Raw genomic sequence first — 11744 nt, forward strand, 5'->3', positions numbered from 1 at the left:
CTGAGATTAGCAATTGCATATCTGGCGAGTCTCAAATGGATGAACTTTTATATATTTTATCAGCATAAAATATTGAAAATTTTTACAATTACTCTTTATTTCAAGTGCTATAGATAATCAACTGCTGCCACTGTACAATGAACATCGACACATTGCATAAATGTCTCGACGTAGTTTCTCATGCGATATTCAATGTTTATAAGGCATAGGTCTAGGCACTTGAGCTCAATATCGCAGAACTCTAATCAATTTCTACTAGGGCAATAGCCAAGTAGTACAGTCTATCACCTCGTATTTCAGTTGAAAAATAGCGTGTAGCTAAATATTTCATAGATTTCGTTCTCAGGGATTGAATTTAAACTTAAGTGTTCCATTTTTATTATATCTAGTTATAATAGAATAATTTAATATATAAGAATCTAAGGCAGAACGAAAAATGTAGTGAAGGGAAGAATATATTCTTTCTGGAAGAGGAGAATTTTCGTCTGGAGCTCAATTTTCAATCTTTGGGCAACTAAACGTAAAGCGAATTCCGAAGGCATCAATCTTTGGATTGATTCTTTGTTTTTGTTCGGTTCTTTGTATCGAACTTCAAATTTCGAAATGTCTGAGAGCTCTGGACATGTGGAAAAAAATTGTTTTATCTTCAAAGAAGCCTGTGGCATGTTTCAATGTTGATGAAGATCACCCAAATTCAAATAAGTATACTTAGATACTTGAATTGAGCATAAAATATACTTGACTTAAGAATTTTGTGCAGTAACTACATGTAATACCACAAAATCTCTAAAATTATTGGGTTTTTCCCGATTGGTGTTGTATGTAGAAATTGAGAAGTCAAGTTTGGCATTCAAAAAATGATCTTTCTGGAAAGTTTGACGACTTCATTTAATTGCGACAAAGCTTGACGTAAATACCGGACTAATTGTGGAGCTCGAGTGATATTTCAGGCATTAGTTTTTTATCCAAATTTCGGTCAATACAATTGCGCAAACATCTTAATCCATTCGCTTCCTCTTTAAAAAAAATCCAGATATAACGAAAATTGTGTCCGTTTATCACCACATCGCTTTCCGCAATTCGAGCTGATTGGCGTAAATAAAAAAACAGACACGAGTCGAATGCCTTTGACCCCATCTCAAAGTCGGTGGAATATCGTATCTTATCGACGGCTCTATTTCTCGTTCTTGAAAATATGATTGAAAAATCTTTATGTGATGCAAAGAAATGTACTTCTCGTTCAATCATTTGCAGTTTATCTAATGACGCCTGCGGCTGCGTTTGATCATGAAATAAATTATGAAGAATGCGACGATGGGAATGGACGATTGCACGATGTTCTCCACCCAATAAAGCCTGCAAACGTAAGAGAAAAGGTTAATTCTAGGATCAGAAGGTGGGATAGGTAAAAATAACAGCTGTTGTGACAAATACTTCTTCATCCTTGCTATCGCTTCGTCCAAATTATCCAAATCTTCTTTCAATAGATGCTTTCTTATCCCCAGTATATAATCTTTGAGCCAAGCCTTCCAATTGATTTTCTTCACATCGAACTCGAAAACCTCTCGATCTTTGTCACTAAGTTCTTCATTAAGAATTTCCACGTTACGATCGCAGACTATCCACTCACGAAGACTGAAGAATTTCGTGGTCTTTGCAATTCGTGAAACCGATCTATGAATCCGAGACAGCCGAGATTTTTTAAAAGTACAAAAGGCCACAAGATCAAAAATGTAAGCGACGAGATGATGATGTACTGCAGATCGAAGCTTGTGTGTTAATTCGGATGGCGTGAATCGCCAATTTGGATATCGAATAGCCGCCTTCGATGGATACATCGTAGAAAGTATTTGGCTTTCTTTAAGAAAAAATTTTACTGTCAATGGATTTTGCCTTCCCGAGCAGATGTTGTAAACTCTGATTTCCTCAGTGTCTTGGTATTTTGTTTTATGAGCCACACATATTAATAAATTGACAACCATGTCGGAGGGTATGACATCGCCGATTTTTTTACCGTCAGCAACAACAGATCTGCAATAGAATCCTCCAGACATCAGCATACTCTACGATCATTGATCCATTCAATTGTCAAAATTATTTGTTATTATGTACCTAATTATTCCTAAGGCACCGTTGACAACCGTGAGCGTTGGACCATGGAAATTATCGACCCATCCTGGTATTGGGTCTTTCCACGTGGAGAGGATGATCGAAGGTCTCACAATACTCACAGGGACTCTACCTTTTAGATTATCTAGCATCACCTCGGTCAGTGCTTTGGAGAAAGTATAAGTGTTAGGCCACTTCTTCGCCACTTCAAGAGGTATCGTCTTCAAGAAGTCATCCTTATTCTGATTGAAATCCATGGATCCGTTGATTGTTGGGATTACGGGGATACATTCGTCCACGGTCACTTTATGACAAGTCGAATACAGCGTCGACACATGAAGCAATACCTATAATAATATCAATAATTAATGCACGTGTTGTGAAAATCGTTGTGTTCTTTCGATAATTTGTGTTGAATATGTGATGATGCGAGAAACTCTTCAATGTTGATTCCTTCTTCAGAGTAGAAAGTTAAAATTTTTTCGGGATGATACTGGCGATTAGAGAAATTTTTTTAGAGAAAAATGATATAAACAGTAATTCATGAAAAATCTAACTTCAATTTCGATCATTTCCTGGCAGAGCTGCAGAAGCCGACGAGTACCGAAAACATTGCTCTCTACTGCCTCCTCCAGGGTCATATCGAATCGGACACTTGCAGCACAGTGGAAGACGATAGAAATATTACGAATCAGCTTTTCTTTATCTTCATCGGAGATGCCAAGGCTAGGCAGAGATAAATCTCCTTCGATCAACCCGATTTTCGAGAACACCTCAGAATCATAGCAGCGTAATTTATCAAACACCTATTTTAAGAATTAGCACATGTATTTGTAATTAATTACATTAACATTTTCATACTCGAACGAATTTAACAGATAATTTTTTCCATTTGAATGTAGGCTAATCGGAGAATTTCTTTTCATTTTTCAGATATGATATCCAAGAATTTGTCGTGGTGATTGTCTGGATTTTTTTTCCCGTGTGCGATTAAAAAAATTACTATTCCACGTTTTTAGTAGTACATATTAATTGGTAAAAAAGTAATTACTGGAGAATCGAGTAGATCGGATAATCTTTGAGCTGACGTTTTTCCCTTCTTGGGCCGAACCAGTAGATAGATGCATCCAATTTTCGGGCAACATCGCAGTAATTTTTCTAGCAGAAGTTTGCCAATACCACCTGTACCTCCAGTGATGAATATCTTCTTGTCTTCATAAAACCCCACAACGGACAATTTTTGTGCACTCATATTAAATCTCCTTTGATAAACTAATCGATGAATTGTGACATTTAATTCGACAAATTCGCGAATTTTTCGTTGTGCACCATTGCTAATAGCTTATTATTCAATAATAAAAAAACAGTTAACTTGACACCAAACGAATGACGAATAAATGGTTTCCTTGTGACGTAATGAACATATGCCCAATGAGGATAGTGTTATCAATAACGGCTCTACTGCCCTGGAAATAACTCAAACTAATGTTTTTCGCATGCAAATTCTTATTTCTTTCTTGGTGACGTCAATTTTACCACCGTTAAACATAATGACAACGTAATAATAAACTTTGATGTTCCATTTACGATTTGAAAAAATATTTCATTACAAATAATTCGAAAAAATACGACTATTTAGTTATAATTGAATTTTTGTCACTGAGGTCCGAGAAGTGGCTCTTACGGGGCTACTTTCAGATCAATAAATAGCAATTATCGGACAAAATTACTTATCGGCCCGTGCCTCTCTTTTCGGCTCACTTATCGGCCTGAGCCTCTGTCTTCTGCTCCTTATCGGCCTGTTTTTAAAACGATATGGCTGCGTGATGGGCCAGTATTGTCAATTACATATGAGGAGCGTTGAGTGACACTGACGACTCACCATAACTCCTGTGTCCCAGATGAGAGTTTGTGTTTTATTTCGAGAAAAAATCAAAGGGAGGAAGAAAGTGAAAAATGTGTGATATTATAATTACGAGCAGTGATGAAGACGCTAGTGGTGAAGAGATTGGGGCACAAGTTTTAATGGAAAAACCTTGCTTTGGCTCAAGTATATTCGCTAACGTCGACTCTCTTAGTTATCAAAACATTGATAACCTCAATAATGAGGAAGATGATAATAATGATAATAATGATAATGATAATTATAAATGACGGTGGGGAAATTCCTCAAGATGTTCTGGATTCTGCAGCCGAAGCTGAAGCCGTACTCGTTCCTAAACAGTCTAAACCAGTTTACGACAGAGCGTATAATAATTTCAAAGCTTATTTGAAACAAAAAAGAATGAAAATTATAAATGAGACAGCATTATTGGGGTATTTCAACGTGCTGAAGCGGGACGAACACAAGGCACCCGGGTCTCTCTGAGCAATATACTCAATGTTAAAAAAACTCTCCCTATAAACTTTTCCTCCACTTATCGGCCTAAGGACACAATGTACTATTATTTTATAACATCATATATTTTATATCAATAAACTTTCACACATTCGCGGAGGACCGAGACATTCTAGCATATTATTTCATTCGAGTCCTATTTATGGTCAGAATATATAAATTACGAGGTGCCTTTCGTGTATTGTTTCGTATGTTGCAATCAATTAAATTGGAAATTAGCGGCAATTTAATAGATTCCCATGAATATTTGTTCATTCAAAAAAATGAGTACATTACACTCGTTCGTATTTTTATCACAAGTTCCGAACATCATACAAAATACATTCCATAGCGAGTACAAGGGCTTATTCGTGGAATTATCTCATAATTACTACCGATTCTTCGAGGCCGACTTTCGCTTTGTCAGTGATCATGACAGAATCACCGAAGAGTCCAAGTCGTTGGAGTTCCGTATTTTTGAATGCATCAGGCGAGATTGCAGTGAGATTGTTCTGGCTCAAATCCAAGTCCTTAGTCTTGAGTCCAGAAAAGTCCTCGGTCCCAACTGTATTTATATTATTCTCAGTCAGATCTATCATATTGGTAACGTGCAAAAGATTGAAAGCTCTTGGTTTCAGTTCAGATATACCATTTTTAGCCAATGTCATCCGGCGAACAGTAAGACCCTTGAATGTATCAGTCAAAATGGTTTTCAATGGACGATTATGAGAGATGATCAAGTCATCAAGGTTCAAAGTACCAAATGCACCTGGTGTTATCGTTTCAATTTCATTCTCGACGAGAGAAATTTCCTTTAGGGATCTCAGCTGTTCGAACACTCCTGCAGGAACTTCTCGAATCTCATTACCATACAATGACAGCTCACGGAGTCTAAAGACAGCATTAAACATTCCGGGCTGGAATACTGTTATATTATTGAAAGCTACTTGAAGTTCATCTAGGTTTGGTACATCTTGAAGGACGAAGGACTGAAATCCGTTATGATCAAAACATCTAGATATGCGGAGTTTCTTCAGCAACGTCAGACCCTTGAATATTCCAGAAACTGCTGGGAAAGCGTTAGTAGATAAACTCAAAACTCTCAATGCTTTAAGTCTCTCAAAAGAACCTGGTTCAACATGAGTTATTTCATTCCAGCTCAGATCCAAATCCTCCAAATGCGTCAACGGTGCAAGATCATGAGCACGAATTGCACTTATTTTATTATTTCTCAGCGACAGTTTAGTAAGTTTTGGGAGAGATTCCAGTATTTTGGTAGGTACTTCGGTGAAATTACCTTTGCTTATTTCCAAATTCGTCAATGATTCAAGTGGACTAAAGGGATTGGCACCGTTGAAGTTGATGTTGGCGTTTTTGATGTCCAGAGTTGTCAGGTTTGGCAAACCAGTGAATGAATCCCGAAATAATGATAGCGAGCTAGCTGAAGATCTGTTCTCTCTGTTAACGTACGGTAAGTGTATGCGAAGTACTTGAAGTTTTGGAGCACTGAAGACATTTTCGCTGATAATCGTGTCATCAGGTAATTGCATGGTAAAATAACTGTTGAATAATGAGTCTTCGGTACTAACACGAGTAATTGTATTAGATTTCTTACATGTTTTGTAGCCCCAATCCGCTTTTTGACAGGTTTCATCTTCAGCGATCACTGCTGATATGAAGAAAACGAAAATTATTTCAATAAGTCGTTTCATCGTGGTGGAAATTGCTGCTTGATAGAACGAGTCTGATCTCCACTGAAGACTTCCGACAACTGAAGAACTCTTGACTCAATTAATGCTGATAAGATTAAATATTCCAATGACATTGTCATGGGGTCAAAGGCATTGATCTCGTTTATGTTATTGATTGAAGAATCTTCGGTTGATGTAAGAAAATGTAGCTGTCAGTTTTGAAAGTCGCGAGATCTTCTGGCTTTTATCTAATACCGCGTGCGTCGGAGTTTGATCAAGAAATAAATGGTGAAGAATGAGGCGATGGGAATGAATGATTGCAGGATGTTCTCCACGCAATAGAACCTGTAAAGGTGAACAAAAGATTATTTCTAGGATCAGAAGATGGGAAAGGTAAAAAAAACAGCTGTTGGGACAAATACTTCTGCATCTTTGCTATCGCTTCGTCTAAATTATCCAAGTCTTCTTTCAACAGATGCTTTCTTATCCCCAGTATATGATCTTTGAGCCAAGACTTGCAATTGATTTTCTTCACATCGAACTCGAAAATCTTTCGACCTTTTTCACTAAGTTCTCCATTAAGAATTTCCACGTTACGTTCGAAGACTGTCGACGATATTTTGTTTTATGAGCCAAACATATTAATAAATTGACAACCATGTCGGAGGGCCGATTATTTACCATTAGCAACAACAGATCTGCAATAGAATCCTTCAAGATAGATGCATCCAATTGTCGGGCAACATCTCAGTAGTTTTTCTAGCAGAAGTTTGCCATCCCCACATCTAGTGATGAATATTGATTTGCCTTCATAGAATTCCACCACGGATAATTTTTGTGCATTCATATTAAATAAATCCTCTCGTTCGAAAAACTAATTAATGAACTGTGACGTTTAATGCGATAAATTTATGAATTTTTACTTGTGTATCATTTATAATAGATAACAACATCAGAATAAAAGGCAATAGTTTACTGGACAACGAACGATGATGAATAAATGGTTTCTTTGTGAAGTAGAAAACATATAGGTCTCTCGAGGATAGTGTTAACAATAAGTACTGTAGGGCACTGAAAATGTATCAAATTAATGTTTTTCGCATGCAAATTTATTTCTTTGTTGGAGACGTTAGACCGTTAAAAATAAAAGGTTTGATAAACTTTGAGGTTTCATTAACGCTTTTGAACAATGTTTTAAAATATAAATAATAGCAATTAATATGTCGAATGATAGTATTGACTATTCTGTTCTATATACTTTACTTTCAACAAATTTTATTACCAATAATTTGAATGATTCAATTTATTTTATAACACAATTTATTTTACATCATAAAATTTCCACTGATTCCGGAAGACCCCAATCCCCTCTCCTCAGATTTTCTACAAACTCATCATCTATTCTAATTACTTGTACTTTGGTATTTTTGAATGCATCTGGCATGATTTCGGAAATGTTATTGAAGCTCAGATATAACATTCCAGTCTGAAGTCCAGAGAAGTCCTCAACTCCGATTTTCGTCAGTTGATTATGTCCTAAATCCAAAGCCCCAGCATTCAATCCCTTGAAAGCTTGAGGCTTGATCTCCGTGATGTTACAAGAATCAAGACTCAAAAATCCGACACTCAAGCCACTGAATGTTCCAGTAGCAACGACTCCGAGGGCTTTGTTGGATGTTAAATCTAGTGTTTGAAGGTCCAAACCGTCGAATGCACCAGTTTCTACAGTCGTAATATTATTATCGACTAGAGAGAGATGCTTCAATGACTTGAGCTTATTAAACACACCCTTCGGGATGTGATGCAGCTTATTGCGGTTGACTCTGAGGGTCCGAATATCCGAGAGATCATCAAACATCCCAGGACCTAGTGTCTCCAGGTCGCCATTTGCTAATTCCAAACGAGTGAGGGCTGGCATTCCACGAAATGTATTAGGCAGTGTCATATTACTCTCAGTAATTCCATACATGAAAAGAACCTTCAGCTGTTTCAATCCATCGAATGCACCTGGTAGGAGATCAAAAGAATTGTGAGACAAATCCAGGACTAGCAGTTCATCGAGACCAGTGAAACATCCTGATTCAAGATTCATTCGTCCATTTCTCTCTAACGTGAGAGCTGTCAAGTTCTTTAACCTAGCAAAACTATTTCGATGAACTGTTTTTATTCCATTTCCAGCGAGTTCCAGCTCCTTGAGGTTTGGTAATGATGACAAGATTTCAGTTGGTATTTTAGTAAATCCACAGCTTATGCATCTCAGATTTTGGAGATTCTTTAGTTGGATCCAAGGGTTTCCGGTGTAAGAGATGTTCGCGTCAAGGATTCGCAGAGTATTCAAGTTTTCTAAACCCACGAAAGCATCTGCGTGGAGTGACAATAGGTTTGGAGAACTGGTCTCAGGTAGAATCAACCAGAGTTCCGTGATATTGGAGTTCTTGAAGACATTTGAAGAGATTGTGGTATTATTCTCCAGATGCAGAGTACAGAATTCTAGGCCCTTGGTGTTATTGATGTGCGTGATAACGTTGGACTTCTCACAAATTTTGAATCCATGCTCGTTAATTTCACAAAATTCATCAGCTCCGAATACCAACAGTGCAACACAGGTGAGATTAATTCCGATAATTATTTTCATCTCCGTACGTTTGACTTCTCACGATCCAGGGACGAGAACTGCGGGAGATTGTTTCGATCGTTGTAATTTAACGAGACGTGATTTTTTCCTCCGCTGTTTACAAATGGGGATAATTTATACCATTCTGTGAATCTCGTTGATGATCCTGTGACAAACGTCTATTCTCTCCATCAAAATAGAATTAACAGGAAAATTCAGACGACAATTGAGCGGTAAATAATTCATATAATGGATCTATGCTGTTTCCTTATTCTGTACGTGTGTAAAAAACTTGTTGATTGAAAAAAAAATTCATATTTATACAATGGAATGGATAAATAGTTCATTTGTAATGTTGATTGTAATTTAATCTCGCGGATGGATCTGATGATTGGCGAATGTGAATTCAAGTTAGTGAATATCTTGCGTTGGGATTCATTATTTTATTTATTTCTTAGAAAGTTGATAGAGTGGTGAATTAAATTGGAGGAATATTTATAAAAAATGTTAAGTTCGCTGGAATTAAATAAATTGATTGAATAGGTATGTTGGAATATGTTAAGTGGTGAAGGTTAAAACTTATTTTAGAAAATTTCAGTGGGTAGATTAAATAGTATATTTAAGTTAGGAATTTCTTGAAATTTCAGTCACAATGTTATCTGAATATTCAATTCTGTGGGTTTCAATTCAATTCCAATCGAAAACGCTAACTAAATTTCTCATTTATCTTAGAAATTCAAGGGAATCGGGTTTTTTATATTAAATTGTAATGGATTTTCCAAGGAAATCTTCAATTTCCAAAAGATTGAAAATTGCTGGAATGTTTAAAATAATCGACTGACTCGTTAACGAAGAATTCAACAAAAATATCACGTCTCTTAGGTGTTGTTAAAAATATCAATCGCAAAGATAAAGAGTCGATATTTATTTCTACTTGATCCATAAACATTCGAGATTAAAAATTTGGTATTCGATTATTTAGGTTTTTCAAATTTTTTAATGTTTCATTAATACAATACCATATACAACCTCGAGAAGTCACGAATCGATTATAATATATTCATTTCTCATTTATGTCGCAGGCTTTTCCGTCTGCCGGGCGAAATATTTAGGAATAACAAAAAGAAAAGAATAGCGAAATGGAAATGAGAATAATAGGAAATCTATTTGGAAGTGAATTCCGAATTTATTAACCATAATTATTATATTTATTTATTGTACACAAAATTGGGCCGAGGAAACTTAAATGATTGGAAATTCAATAAATTAAATACATATCGTTAACATTCTAAATATAATGCCTTCTGATTTCAATATTTCCAATATTCATTTAGTAAAACAGTTTCCGTAATAAATCAATTAAATGGAAACAGGGATTCCCTGAATGGGATATTTCTAGATGGAATCATTCGGAAAAATGTAAAACTACCACTGAGGAAAAGTCCAACCTTAACCCTTCATAAAAATCATTTAGATCTTTAATTAAATTTGGAAACGTAATTAAATACGATGGATTCCAAGTCAATTTCTTCCAATTGGATCTTAATTCTTGAATTCATTATGTTAATTCAATTCAATTCATTATTGGATAACATTCCTGTTGAACTCGTTACCTAATTAATCCAGAAATCATTCATCAATCAATCAATCTCTGTATAATTAATTCGGAAATATTATGTATTTATTATGACACAAATATTTGACACATGAAAAATAAAAATACTGAAATAAGAGAATGAATGTCATTGAATTTATTTTTGGGAGATGGACAAATTTAATCATTAAATTTGGTGATTTTTATAGAAAACATTCTAAAAATCGTTATAAATTTCCCATATTTTCATTGATTTTTCTTATATTCAGTTGAAGACGATTACATTGCGGTCTGCAAAAGATCAAAATCAATCTAATCCACTTCAAGATTAGTCAGTGTTTTGATGGAATCATATATTTTGGGAATAGTGCTATTGTCGATTTTGCCCCTCAACCTGAGGGTGTCTAATTTTTTCAATCCATCGAAAATCCCAGGAGCTAAGGTAAACGAATTAGCTGCAATCGTCAGTTCTTCCAATTGATCAAGTCCATTTAGCCATCCAGGTTCCAGAGTGATAGGCTTTTCCCTGGTTAAAGTTAGAACAGTCAAATTCTTCAAAGATGCAAATGCATTTTCATGGATGACATCTATCCGATGATCTTCTAAATAGAGTTCCTCTAATTTGGGAAACGATTCTAGTATTTCAGTAGGCACTTCGGTGAATCCACAGTTCTTGCATCTCAGAATAGCTAGGTCTCCCAGATCTTCCCAAGGATTGCCATCAAAAACGATATTTGCATTTTGAATATCAAGATTTGTTGTGTATCCAACACCACGGAACGATCCTGACTCCAGAAACAGAGTGTGTGGAGCCCCTTCTTCAGGAAGAATCAGTTGAAGCTGCCAGTTGTTGACATTCTTGAATGCATTCCTCTGGATTGTTGAACTGCCATTCAGATCTAGAGTGAGATTGTTATCATCAGCTGGATGAAAGACTCGTGTGATGAGTCCGGCATCTTCACAAACTACAACTTTACTCTTGTTGAGCTTGCAATTCCTCCGATCTCCGAGCACCGATAGCACCAGTGACACAAGACTGATTGCAATTATAATCTTCATTGTCTAAATTTCAACGCATTCCATTAGAGTGTTAATAGAACTGATGAGACCTCTCCCGAATGCAACTATTTATCGGAGCGAGTTTTCCTCAATATTAGAATATATCGGGGTGGGAGTTAACAGCTAAATTCGTCAAGTAAACTCATCAAATTTTTCCTGTTATTCTCCCACAGACGAGAGTTGACAAGTCCTGGAAAGACTTGATGATTCAATAATTTTTTCTGTAGTTAATGTCGATCAGGCAATAAATCGTAGATATCATCGAGCTGTTTGACCTCTCTTACATCATTCATCATGATA

At 36.0% G+C, this 11744-nt stretch overlaps 3 protein-coding genes across 4 annotated transcripts; all 3 read right to left on the reverse strand.

Moving 5' to 3' along the window:
* Nucleotides 1–3: 3 nt before the first annotated feature.
* Nucleotides 4–3506, reverse strand: LOC105269405 (fatty acyl-CoA reductase 2-like). 2 transcript variants are annotated; one of them, XM_011309599.1, is made up of 5 exons: nt 3161–3506; nt 2667–2915; nt 2113–2456; nt 1435–2031; nt 4–1356 (listed from the first exon to the last, which is right to left on the reverse strand). In XM_011309599.1, exons 1-5 carry the CDS (start codon nt 3359–3361, stop codon nt 1260–1262), a joined length of 1488 nt encoding a protein of 495 aa, XP_011307901.1. In that variant the 5' UTR covers nt 3362–3506; the 3' UTR covers nt 4–1259. The 2 variants fall into 2 exon arrangements, with proteins under 2 accessions (XP_011307901.1, XP_011307902.1); XM_011309600.1 differs by lacking the exon at nt 2667–2915.
* A 1204-nt stretch (nt 3507–4710) lies between these two features.
* Nucleotides 4711–8892, reverse strand: LOC105269450 (slit homolog 1 protein). Its single transcript, XM_011309711.1, has 3 exons — nt 7516–8892; nt 6600–6783; nt 4711–6274 (listed from the first exon to the last, which is right to left on the reverse strand). Exons 1-3 carry the CDS (start codon nt 8810–8812, stop codon nt 4864–4866), a joined length of 2892 nt encoding a protein of 963 aa, XP_011308013.1. The 5' UTR covers nt 8813–8892; the 3' UTR covers nt 4711–4863.
* Nucleotides 8893–10697: 1805 nt separating this feature from the next.
* LOC105269451 (vasorin-like) lies at nt 10698–11444 on the reverse strand. Its single transcript, XM_011309712.1, has one exon. It carries the CDS (start codon nt 11442–11444, stop codon nt 10698–10700), a length of 747 nt encoding a protein of 248 aa, XP_011308014.1.
* Nucleotides 11445–11744: the final 300 nt, after the last annotated feature.

The sequence above is a fragment of the Fopius arisanus genome, unplaced genomic scaffold (genome assembly GCF_000806365.1).
Source record: "Fopius arisanus strain USDA-PBARC FA_bdor unplaced genomic scaffold, ASM80636v1 scaffold00069, whole genome shotgun sequence".
In the NCBI taxonomy this organism is placed as follows: Eukaryota; Metazoa; Arthropoda; class Insecta; order Hymenoptera; family Braconidae; genus Fopius; species Fopius arisanus.